This window comes from Mirounga angustirostris, unplaced genomic scaffold, assembly GCF_029215605.1.
Source record: "Mirounga angustirostris isolate CCGP_5_RB_7025 unplaced genomic scaffold, mMirAng1.0.hap1 SCAF_6, whole genome shotgun sequence".
NCBI classification, from domain to species: domain Eukaryota; kingdom Metazoa; phylum Chordata; class Mammalia; order Carnivora; family Phocidae; genus Mirounga; species Mirounga angustirostris.
In genome coordinates, this window is record NW_026991714.1 from 123,578,466 (window position 1) to 123,599,220 (window position 20,755).

General features: G+C 46.0%; 1 protein-coding gene across 2 annotated transcripts in view; it reads right to left on the reverse strand.

Annotated features, from left to right (window-relative positions):
- Nucleotides 1–20,755, reverse strand: part of BLNK (B cell linker) — a 75,773-nt gene that overhangs the window by 31,839 nt on the left and 23,179 nt on the right. Inside the window, exons 2-6 of one of the 2 annotated variants that reach the window (XM_045878522.3) lie at nucleotides 17,509–17,574; nucleotides 13,933–13,982; nucleotides 6,439–6,479; nucleotides 2,158–2,223; nucleotides 1,802–1,958 (exon numbers count right to left, since the gene is read on the reverse strand). In XM_045878522.3, the coding sequence (XP_045734478.1) occupies nucleotides 1,802–1,958; nucleotides 2,158–2,223; nucleotides 6,439–6,479; nucleotides 13,933–13,982; nucleotides 17,509–17,574 (380 nt within the window). The remainder of the gene's footprint in view (nucleotides 1–1,801; nucleotides 1,959–2,157; nucleotides 2,224–6,438; nucleotides 6,480–13,932; nucleotides 13,983–17,508; nucleotides 17,575–20,755) is intronic. The other variant, XM_045878523.3, reaches the window with a different exon arrangement.

Below are 20,755 nucleotides of genomic sequence, written 5' to 3' on the forward strand. Positions count from 1 at the left end.
AGGGGCTCACACTGGCTTGTGCCCCCCCCCCCCACCCCGGGGACCCTTAGCTTCTTGCCACTGCCCCCGCCCCCCGCCACGCCCCCACCTGCTCTCCCCCTGGTGCTGGCTCCTGCCTTGTTGAAGGTGTGTGGTTCACTTCATGCTGGAGGCCTCCTCAGAAGCCTCCTTCTGGGTGGTGGAGTTGTGCTCAGGCTCTAGGGCATCTGCTTTGCTGTGCCGATAACTCTGTTAGGATTTCTAGTTTTATTTGCAGCTCTTGGAGTTTACTGGGATTTCTTAATGTAAGACCGAAGCCCATCAGAAGTAGCAAAACACAGAAGACAGGCTTTGAAGAGCATGGCCTTGAATGAGCTGCTACACCACCCTGAATGGTAGTTTCCTAACCTATAAAATGGGCCCACTGCAGCCTCTTCCTTCTCAGGGCTGTGATGCTTGAACAAGGTCACAAATCTGGTGGGCGGTGTGCGAAGCGGAGCGGTGAAGAGCATGGGCTTTGAGGGCTGAGAAGCGCAGCATGCATCCTAGCCCTGCCACTTACAAGAGCTGGGCCCTGTTAGTTCACTCCTCTGAACCTCACTTTCTTCCTTTGTAAAGTGAGGATGAATATCTCTTCCATAAGCTTCTTTTTTTTTTTTTAAAGGTTTTATTTATTTTTTGACAGAGAGAGACACAGCGAGAGAGGGAACACAAGCAGGAGGAGTGGGAGAGGGAGAAGCAGGCTCCCCATGGAGCAGGGAGCCCAGTGCGGGGCTCGATCCCGGGACCCTGGGATCATGACCTGAGCCGAAGGCAGACGCTTAACGACTGAGCCACCCAGGCGCCCCTCTTCCATAAGATTCTTGAGAGGGTGAAGTAGGCCACGACTGAAAAGCACTACACTGTTAACTATAAAAACTCTGGCAGTACATCTGTCTTGCTTGCTGCTGAATGCTCAGGGCTCAGCATAGCTCTGGCACACAGTAGGTGCCCAGTAGGTTAATTGTGGCACGAAGCAAGGGGCTATGCCCGGCGCCCTGTGAGGAGGCAGTTAATGGCAATGACAATGGACAGGGAGCCTTTTACACGTAGGGACACTGCACAAATGTTAGCATCACGTGATCATCACCAACACGCTCCCCCCGCCCCACCTCTGCTGAACTTAGTCACCTGGAACACAGGCTTCTTTTCGGGAGACACTAAAAACCACATCGGGCCTGGAGGCTACATCTGAGCTGTGCCCATTTAACCTACAGCTAACTCCAGACTTAGAGCAGACTAAGACTCCTCACCCTCACCCTCACCAACACAGTCCCCAACAAGGGGTAACCCACGGGCTCCCCAGCTGAAAATCCACAGTCTAGACTCAGAGTGTGACCTGCCTGCGAGGGGGTGGGCATGAAGGAGGGAGGGGCGTTAGCAGATACTGGGATGCTTGAAGATCATCCTTGTTCTGTACAGACATCTCAAGAGAAATTCCAGAGCCTTGTGTGCAGGAAGACCAAAAAGAAGCGGGGACTGACCTCGGCGTTGATTTCTCATGGGACTGTCTGGAGTTGGGGTGGGGTAGGGGTGGGAGCAGCCATCAGGGTTTGCTCCTTTTATCTTTTACCTCTTTTCAGCATTGGCAATTTAGGGAGAGTACCTTTCCCCCTCGAACGGGCAAGTTGTCCATTTGGGGCCCTGTGGTTTCTGAGTGACCAGATGACCCATGTGGAGGTGGTGGGAGTGGGAGGTGCCCATCATCCTGCCAGCCCAGCTTGCCCGCCTTCCCCTACCTGGCAGGCTGAGCACCCAGGGCCTGAGGGGAGGGCTGCCTCACCTATATACTCGCCCCTGGCGAAGGGCAGGGCTGGGTGAACTGTTCTTGTCTCCTGCTCGGCAGGCGGCGGCTCGTAACTGTCGTCGCCAGTCTCCTCGGCAGGTAGCACGTACATCTCTGAGTCCGAGTGTTCGTCTGGGTGTTCGTAGTCGCTGTCCTGCAAGTGCAGACCCCAGGCTCAGTGCCCCAACTGGGCTCAGTCATCAGAACAGCTCGGGCTTTAGGAGGCGAGAGCTGCTCCCCCCGCGTAGGCACCAGAGAGCGAGGCTTGGAAGGGGTGGCTAAGCAAGGTTGAGCGGCCATGAGAGGCAAAGCTGGGGTTGAGGCCAGGCCTTTCTGCCTCCAGAATTTATCACCTGAACCACTATCCTGGGGGAGCATGTGGGCCATTTAACAGGAAGGGTGGCTGAAACTCTGCGTGTCTGCAAAGAAGAGCAGTCGGAGATAAAAATACATTTTTTTTAGAAGGCAGAAAAAAGACCCAATACAATAGAATAACCAATAGGTGTCATTTATCATGGATGCTGAGGGTTGAGGGAAAAGATTAATAAGGAGAGGGTAAGGGGATGCACAGAATATAAATTTTATTTAAGTCTCTATTGAAATTATCGAATACTGAATATTCAATGTATATTGCAAAGACATTGGCACAGTAACAGTTCAAAGGGATGTAAACAAAGTCTCCTTCCCGGGGGGCACCATTCCTAGCTTCTCATGCATTTTGTTCAGAGATCACTTAGCTATCCTCCACACGTACATATATTCATGCGCAGGAAATATTTGATCCAGCACTTAAGAGGTCCTCTGCCCACACTGCCTGACACACTGCGTGATCCATACAGGACTTGCCAATGAACGCCCGGTGCACCTGCCTTTCGGCCGGCCTCCTTCCCCTGCAGTCCTGCCCCGCGGCAGGTGTGGTGCAGCGCGAGCCCAGGGTTGGCTTCGCTGCTGTCTCCTCGGGGCCCATAGCAGGGCCAGCACAGGACGGGAGTGCTGTGTGTTTGCAGTGAATGATGCGGGAGGGAGTGAGGGCTGCTCCCTTGCTCAGTCTGTGGGGGATGAGGGAGAGGGGAGGAGTGGGGTGAATAGCAGGAGACGGACAGAGAAAGGCAGCTGAAAAGAGAGCTTTCCCGGGGTGGCGGAGGAGCCCTGGGAGAGAAGAGAAGGAGGTCCTTGTCCTTGTCTTAAACCCGAAGCGTCAGGAAGGGACAGGGAGGGGCGAGGTGAGAAAAGCCTTGTAGGGGGATTTCCCCATACCCCGATTTCGATAACAGCAGATAGGGAGGCTCAGCAATCCTTCCTGACTGTGAATGCAGGATTCAGCTGAATAGAATAATGGCAATGATAATTATTATCACAACTGACATTTCTATGCACTTGCCTCCCTCATGTGTCCCGTACCACAATGCTATGAGAGTTTTTTTAAGCCCTCAGAGAAACTGAGGCACGAGGAGTTGAGTAATTCGAGTCTGTGATCTGTGTTCTGGAGAAGCCAGAGCTGTTCTCAAACAGCTGGCCTGGGAGGTGGGGTGGGAGCCAAAGAGCAGCCGGGGGCGAGAGCGGGCTTGGCAAGGCTCCTCCTGCCCAGCCTGAGGCTGTTGGGACTCTCCTCATCCTGGCCAAGGAGAGGACGTGATCCCTGTTGTTGGGCATCCCAGGGAGACATCAGTGACCTTTAATAACCATCTGGAAAGTGAAAGAAGCCATAGGCACGCAGACACACGTGCCCGGGCGGGAGCAGGCCTGGGGCTTCCTAGACCTGATCACCCGGAGGCTGGGAGCAGTGCGCATCCTGGGGAGGACACGGGGGTCCTCACAGCCCCTTGGGCAGAGCAGCCTGACTGAGAGGACCAGGCCGGCCGAGGAGGCAGAGAAGGTAGAGGAAGAGCGACTCCCCGTCAACTGCTCTTGGCAGCCCGATGCTGACACTGGGCTGCCTACCGGACTGTAACCCCCATGAGGCCCGGGCTGAGACAGTGTGCCCAGGCCCCGGCCTGGAATGAATGAATGAGCTGAGCTGCTGCCCTGAGCTCTGAAGGGACTGAAGAGGAGGAAAGGGGTGCTCAGAAGTGCTGAGCTACCCCTTCATTTGGAAGATCTTTTCTGTGGGAGGTGTACTACGAGCCCCTCCTATTTCCAGCATAGTGAAATGATTGAATGCCTTTTAATTAGGAAGGAGTCTATTCAAACTTCTGAAGGAACAGTTTAAAAAAAACCTCCCCTCGGGGCGCCTGGGTGGCTCAGTCGGTTAAGCGTCTGCCTTCAGCTCAGGTCATGATCCCAGGGTCCTGGGATCGAGCCCCGCATCAGGCTCCCTGCTCCACGGGAAGCTTGCTTCTCCCTCTCCCACTATCCCTGCTTGTGTTCCCTCTCTCGCTGTCTCTCTGTCAAATAAATAAATAAAATCTTAAAAAAAAAAACAAAAAAACCTCCCCTCAAATTATTCTATATTCTGGCAAACAAAATTCTTTCATTCATTCATTTAATCCTTGAGCAAGCGCAGTACGTTGGACAGTGGGATGGAAACTTTGAAGAAGGGAATGTGTGATCAGGCAAAAAACCTTCTCAAATTGTCCATTCATTCATTCAGTTAATATTTATTGAGCACCTACTGTATGCCGGCCATCGTGCTTGACTCTGAGCATAGTCCCTGCCCTCATAGAACTTACATTTTAGCAGGGGAAACCAACAGTAACCAAATAGTAAATAACAGATAATAAGTAGATAATCAGCCATAAAATAGTTATCACTCATGATAGGTGCACTTGAGGAAATGTTCAGGGTCCTGAGACAGAGAGCAATGGGAGGAGGGATTCTACCTCGGGTGCAAAAAAGGCTTTCCTGAGAAGTAGACAGTGAAGCCAAAGCCTGAAGGACAAGAAGGAGCAGAGCAAGTGAAGAAGGATGGGGACGCTCTTTGGTTTCTCCTCTCTTCCCTTCTTCCTTCTCCTGCCTAAGGTCTGTGAGTCTGAAATCACTGAGCAGGCATGATATTGACCTGTTGTTGTAGGACCGAGGGCAGACCTGCGCACCTGGGCCGTGGTAGACAAGGCCCTGGCAAGGGGTTGCAAGGAAGGCTGTACAGGTGCACAGGGGCCGGATCTCATCTGGCCTGAAGATTTCCTTCTGTGTACAATGGGAATCCAAGAAGGTCAAAATAATTGTGAATGAAGGTTTACTCAATCCTTATTACAGCTGGGACCTTAACTTTGGTTGTTTGGCTTTGGGACACAAATCATCCCCTCCTCTCCAGGCTGATTTTATTTGTGTTTTCTAAGTCCCCACCATGTGCTCTTTTTATTCAGCCAGCGAGCTCAATTTTCGTGGCCTCCCTGTGGATGCGGACCAGCTCTCAACTTTGTTTGAGCTGTGCCTGATCGTGGGCAGCCAGCAGGGGGCGCCGCTGCAGTGCTTCTGAGGGATCTGCCGCTGCCAGGCCCTGGGAGGAACTCCACACCCAAGTGACCTGCACAGGGGCCTTCTCATCCCCTCTTTCTACAAATCTTTTCTCTGCAGTTGAGAAGGGAGGTACTCCTGGCTCATAATACTCTGAATAAACCCCAGGTGGTATACCCAGTGTGGAGCTGGGCTCCGGCTCAGGGGATGGGAGTCCTGGGCTCTTGTTCCACTGGGCCACTGAGTAACTGAGTGGCCATGGATGGGCAAGTCCTTTTCATTCTCTTAGCCTTGGTTTCCTTATCTGTAAAATGGCCTTCTTGGATCCTGTCCAGATAAAACACACACAGAACGGAGCAGGCTAACATTCTGGATGAATTTGATATAAATGAGGAAAAATTGTTGTGTATAAAGTTTTTAGGATGTCTTGTCCCTACAAGACTTCACCCAAGAGAGAAGTGTCCACGGGGCCCTGTGGGCTGCAGAGCCACCTTCAAGCGGGTGATGGTTGACTCTGACACATCACCCTCCACGTCCTCATGGCCGGGTCCCTCGCTCACTCTGTGGTCCCCAGCATCTGCTATGGTCCTCTTGGTCACAGCAAGCACCGTGGAGTTTAAAAGCCTGGTTTTGAGATCTGAGGGCCTGGGTTTGAATTTTGAAACTGCAAGTCACTTAAACTCTCCATGCCTTGGTTTCTTTACCAGTAAAATGAGCAGGGCTGATACTCAAATTGTTTGACAACTAGCATGGCTCAGGTGCTGACCTAAGAGTGGCCCAGAGGCCCCCTGATGTGCCAGGCATTCACTCTTTGGGGTCGGTTTGTTTAGGGCTCCTAGATAAGGCCCAGGCAGTGATGGGGCGCTGGGGAATTCAGGGCAGAGGCCTTTGTCAACTGATACAGAAATATTTAAAAACATTTCACATTTGTTTTGGCTGTGCTGGTGAGTATTCCGAACAACAGCACTGAAGATGGGGCTAGGAATGCCTACACAGAGGCGCTGTGGGGTGATGTGGATGAAGCACTTAGCCTGGTACACACTGGTGCCAGGTCAAGTCAGCCACTGTGGGGTTCTTGCTGCATTGTCTGTCTGTAGGGGCCCCCTCCAGCCCAGCCATCTCCCCGCTGTGATGTGCAGCTGACCAGCAGCACGTCCTTCAGAAACAAGCCCTTGCAAAGGCCTCCCATGGACCCTGGTGGAAACAACACCCTGCTGGTCCCAGGAGCAAATACTTACGAAGTCATCGGACCACTGCTCCTCTTCGTCAGCAGGGTTCTCTGCAACGGCAAGTGGGAAGCAGAAGGCATGAGCTTAAATCTCAGCCGGCCAGCCCCACCCTGTCCACCACTATCCCGCGCCTGCCTTCCTTGCCCTTGGGCTCCCCGGTCCTGTTTACTTGGCCTTGAACAGTTATTACACTTATCTCATGTCCATCCACTTACAACTCCTCTTTTTTTTAAAAAAATCCATTCTCAAAGCATAAAGGGAAGTCCCACTGAGGCAGAGCCATGGTACATCTGAACCATGTCTGTCTTTGGTAAGGAGCATTTGTAGGACTTAAGAATAACCCAGGAGGCACCTGCAATCCATACCATGTTGCTTCTCAGGATTTCTATGAATCAATATGTGGATGGTGTAGTAGGAAGAGCACTGGACTAGGAGTCACATAGACCAAAATTCCCATGCAGGCTCTGCTCCTAACAAGTCGGAGAGTGGGCAAGACAGCTAACATCTCTGGGCCTCAGTCTCAAGATCTGTAAGATAACAGATCACTTCTGGGATTTTCTGTGGCTCTAACTTTGTCTCTCTTATTGAAAAGCATTTACCTGGTACTTTACTACATGCCAGGCAAGATTTTCAGAGTTTTGCCCTCATATAGCTCTCTCAAAAACCTTATGAGGAAGCTGAGGCCTAGTGAACATAAGTCATTTGCCCAACGTCAGATAGCAAATAATAGAGCCAGGAGTTGAACCCTGCAGGCTGACTTCCAAGGGTATGCTCTGGACTCCAAGGCCATGCTACCTCACTGCCTTTGAATGCCAGCGTGTAGGCACTGTTCTTGGCTCCGCAGGCAGGATAAAAGTGGATATAACAGGTCTCAAGGAGCTTAGGATCTTGAAGAATAAAATAGATCTGAATTATGGACAGCCAAGGGGAATATCTGACCCTCTTTTCTCCAAAACACATTTAGAGTATGAGAAGCTTAGCATCCATCACATAAACTGACATTAGATGTTAAATGCAATTCGCTCAGCTAGGTAGGAGATCAACCAGGCACAGGTTCACATGGCAGAGTGGTTCCAGCGACTGTATCAGGGAGGCTCCCAGCTCTTCTCGCATCCCACTGAGCAGCCAGGGTAAGGAGGCCCAGTGGATGGTCCCCGAATCCTCCAGAGCCTCAGCAGAACCTTTTCTTGCCGTTTCTGGCCCTTGCCATGGCAGACCACTGACTCCAGCTCTAGGAGGACCCCAACGAGGCACAGGGAAAGGAATTACAGAGAAAAAAATGGGGGCCTGAAGGAGGGAAACGTTTAGATCAGAGTGGCCAGATTTTAAGCTAGAGCAGCAACAGCGCCCTCTCTTGGGAAAAACATGATAGGCACTAAGAAGGAGCTTTATTTTATGAGCCAAATAATGGGCCTAACTTTGACATTCACAGAAGATAATTCTTATTAAGTTATGATTTGGGCTCATTTATACCGCGTTCTAGTGTACTGTAGTCACTGGGGTTTTGCAAGAAACTCGAGAAGACTAGGTGAATAAGTCCCCTTCTCAATATACCAATACCTGGCACTGAGGGGGATACGTTTCTAATACCTTAAGTTTGGGGATAATTGAAGATCAGCACTTAAGGTGGCAAGATGTTTTTGTTTCAACCTTTAAAATAGAAACCTTTATAAAATGCCTTTATAAAACACACTTCCCTGCCTTGCTGAGCTGTATTTGCTGAGCCTTTCCTCAGGGGGCCGGGTCAGTCTGGTCAGTCACTGCTGAAAGTACTTGCAGAAGCTCTCTAACTACTTTTCCCGTCCCCATTATCTTTCCTCTCCAACACATACTGTGGACTGTTTCTAGTGATTTTCTTAGAATAAAGTTTGGAGCATGGTGCTCCTTTCCTCAAGAATCATCAGTGGCTCCCTATGGAGTAAAGCCGAGGCTCTGTGTCCACACCTTCGGATGCCTGCCCCTCCTGTCCCTCCCTGGACCTCTCTTGCCGTCGTCCATGTTCGCTCAGTGATACTGGGCATCGCGTTCCTCCCAGCCTGCACTTTTGATCATTCTCTGCTCTGCCCGGGCTACTCCCCAGCCCATCTTCCTTTTTTGCGTGGAAGTCCCTGTTACAGCTCTGCCATTCGGTCTTGCCCAGTGCCTCGGGTTCTGACCCACGACTCCTTCCTCTGGGCCCTCGCAGGTGCTGCTGGCACCTTGATGACACGTGTGGTCCATTCTGCCCTGTGCTATGATCATTTGTTTGTGCCTCTCGGTACTGAAAACCAAGGCCTATTTAATTTATCTTTGTATCTGGATGACATTTGGCATTTGTAATCTGTGCAGTAATAAAAGTATGAACCAATAAATGAGTTGAAGGAACGAAAATTAGGATACTAATAATAGATTCCATTTATTAAACACTTCCTGTGTGCCCTGGGCTGGGATAAGTATATTTTCTCAATTTTCCTCAAAATGGTGCTTTCTGGTATGCCCTTATGGTCTCAATTTTATAGTCGAGGTGCCGTTATGATCTCAATTTTATAGTCGAGGAAACCAGTGCTAAGAGACGTTTCAAAACCTGTGTGAGGCCACATGGCTGGTGAGTATGGGGGTGGGTCGGAGGCCAGGCTCCCTGTCTTGGCCCCTGTAGCTGAAATCTCATGTAAACTGCCTGGCCCTCTACTGAGCCTTCGGATAAAACCTAGAAGAAACAAGAATGGCCCAATTCAGGCGTCATAGAGCGCCGAGGCAGAAAAGAGAGAAAAGCATCACCGTTTGGGAGAAGTTGCCTGATGGCACCCTTCCCTCCCCCAGCTACACGCATCTGCTGGTCCAGCAAGCAACTCACAACATCCTGCTCTTAAAGTCACAGCCTGCAGGCCATTTCCCAAACTAAAAAGCAGGACGGCCCAAAGTACTAGATCCACACTACTGGTTGTCCAGCATCTCAGGGAGCTTCCTAAAGTGGGTGGGTTGTGATTTTAGAATCAGGCTCCCTGGGTTCAAATCCTGGCTCTGCTCTTTAGTACCTGCTTGGCAGTGGACCAGGACTTTAATTGTTTAAAGCTCACTTTCTCACCAGTGAAACAAGGGTAAGAATAGTGCCCGCCTCATGTGTTTATGAGAATCAAGTAATACAATACATGTGAAGTGCTTCCCAAAGCCCGGCACACAGTAAATGCTGCATTAATGCTACTTATTGTTGCCTTGGGTATTGCCAATGTCTTAATAAACCCTCAAAACAATACCAATTCTATTTCACTCCAATGGCAACCGCTCAATATGGCTACCGTAGAGAAATGGACCCAAGAGAGCCTCTAGTGTAGAGGGTGATGCTTTCAGGAGGGTAAGTTCAAGTTTAATATGGGCCAGGTGGTTTCACTAGGGATGTCAGTTTGCACGCCCCTGGCAGGAAGCTGAGATGAGGGTTGGGCCTCCTTACTAGGGAGAGCCTTTCCAATTGGGTCGTGTGCCTGGCTTGGGGCTTATGTTCCATTTACGGTGTCACAGTCGCATGCCGCAGAATAGAGGAGCTCCTCCCCTTGCCTGGCCCAGGCTCTGTGATTCACATGGCTCCCCAAGCCTGGGAGCACAGCAGCTGAGCTGTGAGGCCCATGCCAATGCCATGACGGCCCCGCCTGCACGTCCGCTCCGGGGTTTGGAGCTTGGGCTCTGGGGTCAGGCTGCCTTGGTCAAAATCCTGATTCTGCCACTAGCTCGCAGCATGGACAGGCAAATTGCTTAACCTCTGGGCACCCGTTTTCTCACCACTGAAGTGGATCCGATAAGTAGAGCCCGTGTCATGGGTTTTGCGAGAATGAAATGAAATAGCCAAGGGAAAGGGAGTAGAAGGGCACCTGACACCCATCTATTGAGTAAGAGCGCAGTGGACACGGCTGGTTACTATTAATCTACTTTCATAACGACCCGAAGGATAGATCAGCACTCTCATCTCCAAGCAGGAAGCTGAGGCTCAGGGACGTTATAACCTTTTCTAGGTTTACAGTGTTTAGGGGTCAAAGCCGGGATTCTAACCCAGGCTAGAGGACCCCAAAGTCCAAGATCTTATCACCCAGCCATGGAGGTAATAGACCTAGAGTCTAGAAGAACAGCCACGTATCACACGGAGGACAGTCCAGGGCGGTGTAGGCTTTCCTGACAAATGTCTCAATGCCTGGAATCATGGCCAGGTGCTGGGAAAGTTCTGCGAAGGGTACGCTCAGCAAGGGCTGAAGGGTTACATGAGGCTGTGTGGTGAAGGTGGGACTGAACGGGGCCTTGAAGGATGGCAGGACCCGAGTGAGAGAACGAAGATGAAGGAGGGCACCCTCCTTCCACCCCCTAAGGCTGGGACCTGTGTGTCAGCCCCAGAAGCAGGGCCTGGCTGATGGCTGGAAGGGGCATCCATAAGGCTCCTTAGATGTGCCTGGAATGAACAAGCTGTTCCGGAGAGTCAGGGGAGAAAACAAAGCCAGACTTGTTGCCAGCCAAGGGGGTGATCCAGCCACAGAGACCACTGTAGGTCCCAGTGACAAACTTGAGGCAGGGAGGCTGATGAGGATGGTGTTTGAGAGGTTCAGGCATGAAATGACAAAGGCCGAACCAGACCAGGGGGCTTGGGAATGGGACGGGATGGCTGGAAAGACAGTAAGAGATTCTGTGGCGAGAGCTTGAGTGAAGCGGTGAAGGGAAGGGTGTGAATGGAGCATCCCTGTTCTGGGTCACGAGCAGCACCAGAGACCCTGGGCGTTGCGGGGTGCCCTCCATGCTGCGTGTCTGACGCACGCTCAGTTGTGGCCCTGATTCAGCTCTGGAGGCCCTGCTCTGGGCCACTGGGCCTGCCAGTTTCTCCTCTTACAGAGGTGGAGGTGGGATGTGGGGAAGCAGTGGGACGGCCACAGTGGGATGCAGGAAGGAAAGAAGGCAGGAGGTTCAGTTAGATGTGGTGGCGGAGGCAGATGCAGGGAGGGAATAGAAAGAAGAACTACAGAGGCTGCGGGGGAGGCAGCCCGTGGACGGTCCCCCTGGGTCTGTCCCAAGAAGAGAAAGGGATGTGACAGTGTGGGGAGCAGTTCTGAGCCAGCTAGGAGAGGTGATTTGCATCTAAATACTTCACATCTTAAAAAGTCCCTTAGCCTGTCCCTTCCTCCTTTCTCAGAGCCCTATTAATGGGGGGTGGGAGGACTGAGTCCTGACTTGGCCATTGCCTGGCTGTATGACCTTGGGCAGCCTCGGGGCCTGTATGGTCTCCAGCTAGCCCTAACATGAGAAGCTAGGGGTGAGTGGTCTTTCAGGACTTTCCAGGCTTTCAAATACCTTCGAGTCCAAGTTTCATTCCTCTATCCTTAGTTCCATGAGGCGGGGCTGATGGTGAATCCAGCTCTCCCCGAGTCAGCCTTGCTGGTTACCACCAGTCAGAGTGGAGACAGGGAGACAAAAAATCAAGTGAATACTGGCTTCAGTAAGGACACCAGGGCAAGGGCGAAGCAGGGTTACAGTTCACTTCTCTAGTGGATGGAGGGTTGCTATGCATTCCCTGTGCTTCTTACAATAGCCCCTGGGTATTAGGGCCCAAGGGTCCAAGGAGAGAGGCCCCGTCCAGTTCTGACCACTCAGGGGTGTGTGGAGCGGCCAGGGGAGTTTCTCTCCACAACAGTGTGACCTTAGGCAAATATTGATCTGTTTGCCTTCTCATTTATTATTAGACACCCCACTAGTCATGAAGCACCTGAAGGTCAGGGCTATCTTTTCTTCCCCACTCCCTATTTAGTAGATTCAGTGTCACACAAGATATACTGTGTCATATTTGTCAAATGAGTCAAAGAACATGTGAAACAGCAGAAGCACGTGGAGATATTGATTCCAGAGAAGAAACTATTCCAATGACCTAATTTCTTAATTTTATCCTTGAAGTTGCACAGAACACCTCTATCTCTGTTTTCTTGAATGTTTAAAGACTTGTGCTGTGTGGCCATGAGGACAGACTTAGGAAGCCATCAGGAAATGGACTGACTGCATCTCTGTCCTGCCAGGGCTGTCGGTCCTTGACAGGACCAGAGAGGCTTGGGAAGTCATCACAGGAAATGTCCAAACAGAAAGTGGGCCTCATTTGTGGTGCATGGTGGTGGTGGGGGCGGGGGGTTAAGCACTGGGTTGGATGTTAGGCTGTCGGATCTTTGGGGCTCCTTGTAGACCTGGGACTCTATGATTCCATAATTTTCCATCAAAACTCGGGGTACTTAGTAGATGTCATTTGCTTTGTTTTCTTTTCTTTTTTAGAACTTGGGAGAGAAGGATGAATTTGTTCTCATTTGTTAACTAAGCAGCTTGCTTGAGTTTTGGTTTTTTTTTTCCCCCTTGGCTTTTGATCAGATAGATTTTAAAGGTCAGGACAGAGTCTTTATTTATTTATTTATTTATTTATTTTTATCTTTTCACTGCAAAGGAATCTCCTGGTCAACTGTTGAGACTTGCTGACTGATTGGCAAAGTGAAGTTAATAAGTACTCTGTAACCTAGGGAGTTCTGGAAAGTGGTCCAACAGGTCAGTCACCAGACTTGATATGTTGGTCAGCATTTCTTAGTGTGATAAGATTTAATTAGTGCCTAAGAGGAACTCAACTGTCTGATTTATTGCAATCTTGATCAGTGACAGAAAAAAAATAGTAAGCATCCGTGAAGGTTGTGATCTGGTTTTGGTTGTTGCGCTGTAGAGGAAGATACGTCATTGATGTCTGTCGCCCTGCGGTTTTCATTAAGGGCTATATAGGTCTGTCCATGTCCAGGAAATCATTATATTTAGGCCAGTAGAAAGAGATTTTAGACTTATCTTCCCAAGGCATTTCTTCTAGAAAAGGGAAGTATGTTGGATAATTTATTTTGCTCACCACTGCCATAAACAATACCAATCTCAAGATTACCCTCCGCTGACAAAATTGATCCTAGTTGGAATGGGTAGCAGGGCTAAAGTCAGAGAGGAATGAGTAACCATGCACCATCAATAATTTATCTTCCCCTCTTCCCCACCCCCACTGACCCTCAAGTATCCATTTTAACAATTCTCTCTCCAGGAAGCCTTCCCTTCCCCGATTCCTCCACACCCTCCACCTCAGATTAGATTAGACATTGCTGTATGGACTTTCATAGATGGTTGTGCTTCCCCATCACCCTGAACTCTAATTGCTTTTATATCATTGTATCTTCTTTTCGTCACTATAAATACTGTGAGTATGGAGACTATATCTGTCTTGTTTAGCTCTGTATCTCTACCTAAAACCGTGTTTGTGCCTGGCACATGGAAGATACTTAATAAATGTCTGACAAATAGATGAGTGGATGGATGGATGGATGGATGGAATATCACATCTCCACTGTAGTCAAATGCCTAATGGATTTGGGCATTCTTAAAATTAGGATGGGCACTCTTATTTTCAAATGAGTAGAACATCGTTCCCTTTTCAAGAAGTAAACATGAACATGAAATTAGTCAAGAGTCCAAGTATTTTAGAAATACTCTTACCTGAGGCATAATCCCTTTGAGGAACACTCGGAGGTGCTTTGACTTTCAGCCTATAGAGAACAACCATTAGACAAATGGTCAGTGAGTAGGACAACTGTTGTCAAGGCCCATAACAGAAGCAGAGATAGAGATAACAAGACAGATAACTGATAGAATAATGGCTTCTTTTGGACCCATCACATTGAAAGCCTAAATGTATTGTAAATGGAGTGAAGCCATTAACCAGAGGTCTCCCACCTCCCTCACCTCCTCAGTGTGTGATGGGGCTGTCACTTGGCAAAGGTGAAGTTCAGTGGTGGAAGGGTTCTGAGAGGTCAGAATACTAGAAAGCACAGAGTTCAGAGGTTCAAGGAAGAGAAATGTTGATTGGTTGATAGGACGGTAAGAGAAGATGAACTCTATTTTAATAAATAATAAATGCTTTAAATATCAAGAAAAATTTTAGCTATAACAGAGCACTTGGTTGTAGGTTGGACTGAGATTATGTAGGCACTATTTAAGAAGTGCCAAATAAGTGAGCAGTGAGCATCTCCAAGTTGGGGATTGTGATACTTAGCTTATTTAGAAGTTGAACTGTTTCAAGCAATCTCAAAACTACTTTAGTATCTTTATGCATGTATAAAATGTTTGAATATTCACAATCCTTCCCCCTCACTAAAAGAAGAAAGTTAAAATTACGTTTTAAAAATGTTTCCCAATTTTTAGGCTTACTATAAGTTCTGATAACACCTCCCATTCTATTATTTGAAATGGGTAAGTTTTCTAGTAAATTATTATTCTTAACAATAGTTGCCCATTTTATTTATGAATGATTTGCTTAATGAAATTTACAGTATATATAAATAAAACCTACATCCAGTAGCCTTTATTTACTAAAACATCACATCCTTTTTTAGAAGCAGGGCATAGGTTAACCATTACATGCAAAACATATTTCTTGTGGGAAAAAAGCAGTACAGAAATTCATGTCTGATTACAAAAAAATTAGCCTGATAAACCAGAATTTTAATGTTGCAAAAATAACAATATTTATATTTGCATAGAAATTCTGCTTTTTGTTTCCCCAAAGGTTCTCAGATTGATTATTTCATTCAATTCTCATAGCAAGCCAGCATGGGCTGGGAAGATATTATCATTAGATTTCTGATGAGGTCCAGAGAGAAAGATTAGCCACGGTGTTATGGGGGGAAAAAGCACAAAAACAAACAAGGAACGGTGCCGGGTCTGTTCCTGGACCAGTACAATTTCGAGAAACACAAGCCAACCATTACCCGTTATTGCCATCATTTCATAAGAGAAAAGAAAGGGTATTTTAACACCCAAAATGTCTTAAGGTTATCATCTCGGGATAAAAGACAGACTCAGGAAGGGACTGGTGGTCACTGAACACTGACCAGGAATAAAAGCTGTGGTTTGGGCCTCACTCAGCAGCCAGCAGCTGCATGCCAACCCCCAACGCTTCAAGGTCCTTATTTTCTCATTTGGCCATGGACCAGTGACAACTCTGTCACGGTCTTGTGTTAAGAAACCAGTGTGTTCAACCGTGCTTCCTCCTTTCAAGGTAGCACCTGTTGCCTGGCAACGAGTAAGGGTAACAGCAGGTCACTCAGAAGTGAAGGGCCACTGACTTCACCCAGGGTAACGACTATGGCAGCCATATTTTCCAAGCTGAGAGGAAACATGGTTTGTCAAGTTTAAGTGTATTTTGGGAACAATAGGCATAATAAAATAGAAACTGTCTGAAAAACTTTGAGCTCCGTGGCTACTCTAAGTATGCCTGACCATGGAATAGAGAGACGTTTTACACAGAGGCTTCATATTATTGAGAAAACTGGTGTATTGTAAGACTAACAACTGTGGGATAATTAATCTAGAATTGCTAGCGATTAAAACAATGACTAGCAGGGTTATCTCATTTCAATGAGATTCTGCATGTGTCAGAAATACTAAGTGAGAATAATCACACAGCTCTCTCCACCACAGGACAGAACGTGAGGACAAATTCTCCTCCTCTAGGAGATGCCCCACAAGCAGAAGACCATTTTAACTATTTTATGATAATCACTTATACATATTGAGACTCATTTGCATTTTATAGTCTAAAAACACCATAAAATATGATTTCTTACTTTCAAGTTTAACAAAGACCAAAAAGAATGAAGACACTGTTCTGAAGGCATAGGGAAATGATTTGCTTTTTGATACTTAGCTTATTTAGAAGTTGAACTGTTTCAAGCAATCTCAAAACTACTTTAGTATCTTTATGTGTGTATAAAATGTTTGAATATTCACAATCCTTCCCCCTCACTAAAAGACAAAATGGTACAAAATTTTTGGAAAGCCATTTGATAATATCAATAAAAATTTCAATGGCATAAATTCTTCCATCTAGAAATTTCATTTTAGGAGTTTAGCTTTCTGGTATACTCAAAATATGTACAAATTATTTATTGAAATGTTATTTATGAGAGTTAAGCTGAAAGAAATGGCCACAAAATTTTTAGTGATCTTATCAAATTGTCCTCCAAGAATATGTCAGTTTAAATTCCCACATTTCTTTCCGATATCTGGTTAAATGAAGGATAATACATTTATAGCCGACTATTAATAAGCTGTTCAAAAAATATATATACCCTATTTTTACATACCATCAAAGACGTCCATGATATAGCATTAAGTAAAACCACTAAGCAAAGCAAGTTGGTAGAATGGTTTATGAAGTATGTCGCCATTCATGATGAAAATGTGTGTGTGTATAGGTATGTACTATATCACATACATACAGATATATATACCAGACTCACTCATGACAATGTCTATTTCCCTGGAGTTGGTTGAGGTGGGAACATGGAGAAGTGGGAGATTTTGACTTTATGTGATTCTGAACTCTTTGATTTTTTTTCCTGGTGAATCTCTACTTCTTTTACTTTCTGGATAAAAGAACGTAAACAAAAACTTAATGGAATACCATTTCCTCTTTCCTCTTAGATTTTGAGTGGCAAATACAGGTATGTACAATTTTTATCTTTTTTTAAAAAAAAAAAGCTTAAGAGTTTTTGATGTGCAGGAAGATTTGAAATTCTAGCTTTCCCTCTCCAAGTACCAGTTGAAAACACTATTTTAAGGCCATAATTGAAAAAGCAAAAATGGAAATATGGAAAACAGGTATGGCATCCTAAAGATGCTAAGACTGTGTTCTTCTAACTTCTCTTTTGGATTTCTCGAAGCGTGTCCTAGTGGACTTTAACTAAATAGTTATAGAAACTGATTATCCTGTTTCTATAAACGTCTTTGTTGACATTTGCTGGCACCTTGAGTGGTAGAGCTCACTTTTACTGCTGTGAGAGGAAAAAGCCAAGTGTCCTGAGTATCACCCCATTCATTTTCCATGTTTCCTGAATATGGATCTTACTACCATGGACTCTAGCCATGAGTAAGAAAGGGTTACATGCTAAAGAGGCTGCAACTCCTCACTTGGGTAACAGAGAACTTTGTTCTCTTCCACCTAGCACAGGCTAGAATAATGTGTTATTTATATAAACAAGTGCTTATATAGTGCTATGGAGTTTAACTTACTTTTTGATTTTGTTCATTATTCCACCTTCATTGTTCTTGATATCGTGGACCATCTTTTGAAGTTGCCTGCAAGAAACAAATTAAACATAAAATATTAATAACTAGGTTGATTTAAAAAAAAGTCTTCTGTCCTTCTTGAATACAAAAAGAAAAAAGACCTACAATAAACCCCTCAAACGGTGTGAATCATATTATATTTAATTAAGTTGACCATCTGCTACTTGAGTAAAGGGAAAGTGTGACTGATTCTGTAAGGAATGTGGTCATTGGGCCATGTCCCTGTCCCTGCCCATTGGATATCTGGGCCAGGGTCAGGCTCTGAAGACAAATTGTGGTTTCTAGATCTGTCCATTCTGAGGACACATGTGAGGCAAAAGCCCTCTGATAAACCTCACTATTCACCACTGATTGTCCTTAGAGCATTCACATTGCAAGATGGAGCTACCTTGAAGGACACATGAGCTGAAATCAGGTCCAAGATTTTTTTTTTTGGTGAACTTGACTAGGTAGAATCTGGAAAAACAGTCACCAAAAAGTTGTATATACACAGAAGCCATAAAGAAAATGATTAATGAATCTGGCTGCATACACATTTGGAAACTCTGTAGAACAAATAGTAATATGCACAAGATCAAAAGATAAATGATGTGCTGGAAGAAATATCTGTGACACAATAATAATAATGACTCCATGTTTTGATTGACAGAGAAATCTTATGACTCAGCAAAGTAATTATTAATAATTTAATAGGAAATGGGCAAAAGATGTGAACACATAGCAAGCAGAAAAGGACAAGTGGCCAACAGACTAATGAGAAGATATTTAACATTACTTATATTTAAAGAAATCTAAATCAAAGCAAAAATGAGACATGTTCTACTTATCAGATTGGCAGAACTTAACGTGATAATACCCTGGGTAGATGGGGGTACAAAAATACAGATATTCTTGGGAATGCACATTGTTACAATCAATACCTGTTAAATTTTAAAACCTGCATGCCTTTTGACCCAGAAATTCTACTGCTAGCAATTTACCATTATAAACATGGTCATAAAACCATACCATTATGTACATATAAGCCTTTTGCATAATAACCATAATCCTTCCTGCCTCCCCACTGAAAAAACTGGAAACAACCTAAATGCCCATCAATCATTAAAAGGGAACTAGTTACGTAGACTTTGATAAAGCCATACAATGGACTACCACAGAACTTTAAAAAAAAGAAAAAAAAGAAACACATACCCATATTGCTGACACATAAAAAAAATCCCCAACACATACTAAGTTAAACAAAACGGTGAAGGAGAAAAAAGCAAACAAGGAAGAAAAGAACGGAAGTTCAGAATAATGCGTATCACATATTTTTTTCTGTGGGATGCGAAAGGACACGTACATTCCTATGAGCCAGTACATGCATAGCTTTTTAGAAGGACATGCAAGCAGTTATTCAAAGATTGTTTTCCAAGGAATGGAGTGTCCTCATACAAATTAGAAAAAGGTACCCCTTTCTTCTGGGTGGGCACCTGCGTGGCGGCAGGGCACACAGCCTGGCAAACAGTCAAGGAAGGAATAGATTTCAGCCTCTACTTGTCCTCATAGCTGACCCTTGTATCGACTGTGGAGTGAAAGCTGGCAGCTCGAGGGGGGATGGGGGCCTCCGTTTTATAAAAAGGAGACTTCCTCTTTACAATGAAGATTTTTCTATATGATTTGAATGTTCATACCTTGTGCATATATCATTTCTATCATGTTTTATATGGATATATAAAGAAAAATGTGAACAGGTTCAGAGTACAGGGCCATGGTTTTCCTCTTCATAATAACTTTCTGACTTAAAAATATGTACTTATATTTATATATATTTACATGTAAATATATATTCATGTGTCATGTACGAAATATACATACTTAATTTTATATTGTATATAAAATGATGTATATAAATATATAAAATATATTTCTTATTTATATTTATATATGCCTAAATTATATATATAATAAATTATATATATATATATATATATATATATATATATATACACACAATTTCACACGGTTCTGTCCTCAAAGAGTAAGATAGTTGAATTCAGTTTTCAGGCAAGCCCTTCCTTTGTTCTGAGGAAACAATGTGCTTGGGTCCTATAGTTAACAAAATGTAAATCTCGTACACAGCCATTGTTCTCGGAGAAAATTGTGATTTCCCATAAACCTGATTGCAGATTTCTCTAACTCTGGGAGATAGGCCTTGCATTGGGTAATATGAACAGCGTTGCACAATTAAGTTTAGCAGAGGTCTATGAAACCCTGTTGACTAGGGGGAATCTGGAGGAACATTCCCTGGCTCTGCATGGATTTAGGATACGCGTGTTGCCAAGCTCTTCAGCGTGGATGGAGCAGTTAGAGCATGGGAGGCAGCTTGCTGGAGGAGTGCTGCCTGGCCTGCCTGTTGGCGTCTCTGCTGCTGAGTGTTAATTTAAGGCTAACTAACCCACCGAGGCTGATGTTCTGCTGTAGTTGTTGACTGAGAGCCATTGGGCACTGAGGGGTGGGGTGAGATTTACTGGGTAGGGATAGACCCTCCTCCCCTCAACTATTCTGGCAAAAGGAAGACTCTCAAATAAGGAATGGGAACTTGCACTGGGGATTTTAGGGAGCTCTCTCCCCTTCCAGGTCTAATGGACTGTTAGGAGCTAATCCTGAAGAGCATAGACCAACCTGAAGGATATTCATTGGTGGGCAGGTGGGGAGGGATACAAGAGTGGCTGGGTTCGGGCTCCATCTCTGAGAAGAGCCTTACCTGGCACCATCACTAGCCATTTGCAATGAGAGAATTCCTCCAATTGCCCCTGAATATTCAGTGGTATCCTGGCGGTTGTCGTACCCTGGCCTCAGCCGGGCTGTGGGGAAAGGTGTGTTCCATGGGCTTGGAGGAGCGAAGCGCAGAGGGAAGACAGGCTGGAGGGTGGAGTAGAAGGATAAGAGAAACTTCTTTCAGGACAACCTTAAGCTGCATCTTGGGAAATTGTCTACAAAACTGGGGGACCCACTGAGGGGCCCATGTTGGGATGTGGGGAGAGGTCAGTGCCAAGTGGTAATTTGTATAACAGAGGAAATGAGACCATATTTTATATCCCCAGTTAGGGAGGCTGCACTCACTAATTCCATTCCTATGAGAACTCAGCAAACCCCAGGTTCAGCAGCAGAGAAGAAAGAATGGATGAGGGAGAAGGGGGACCACCTG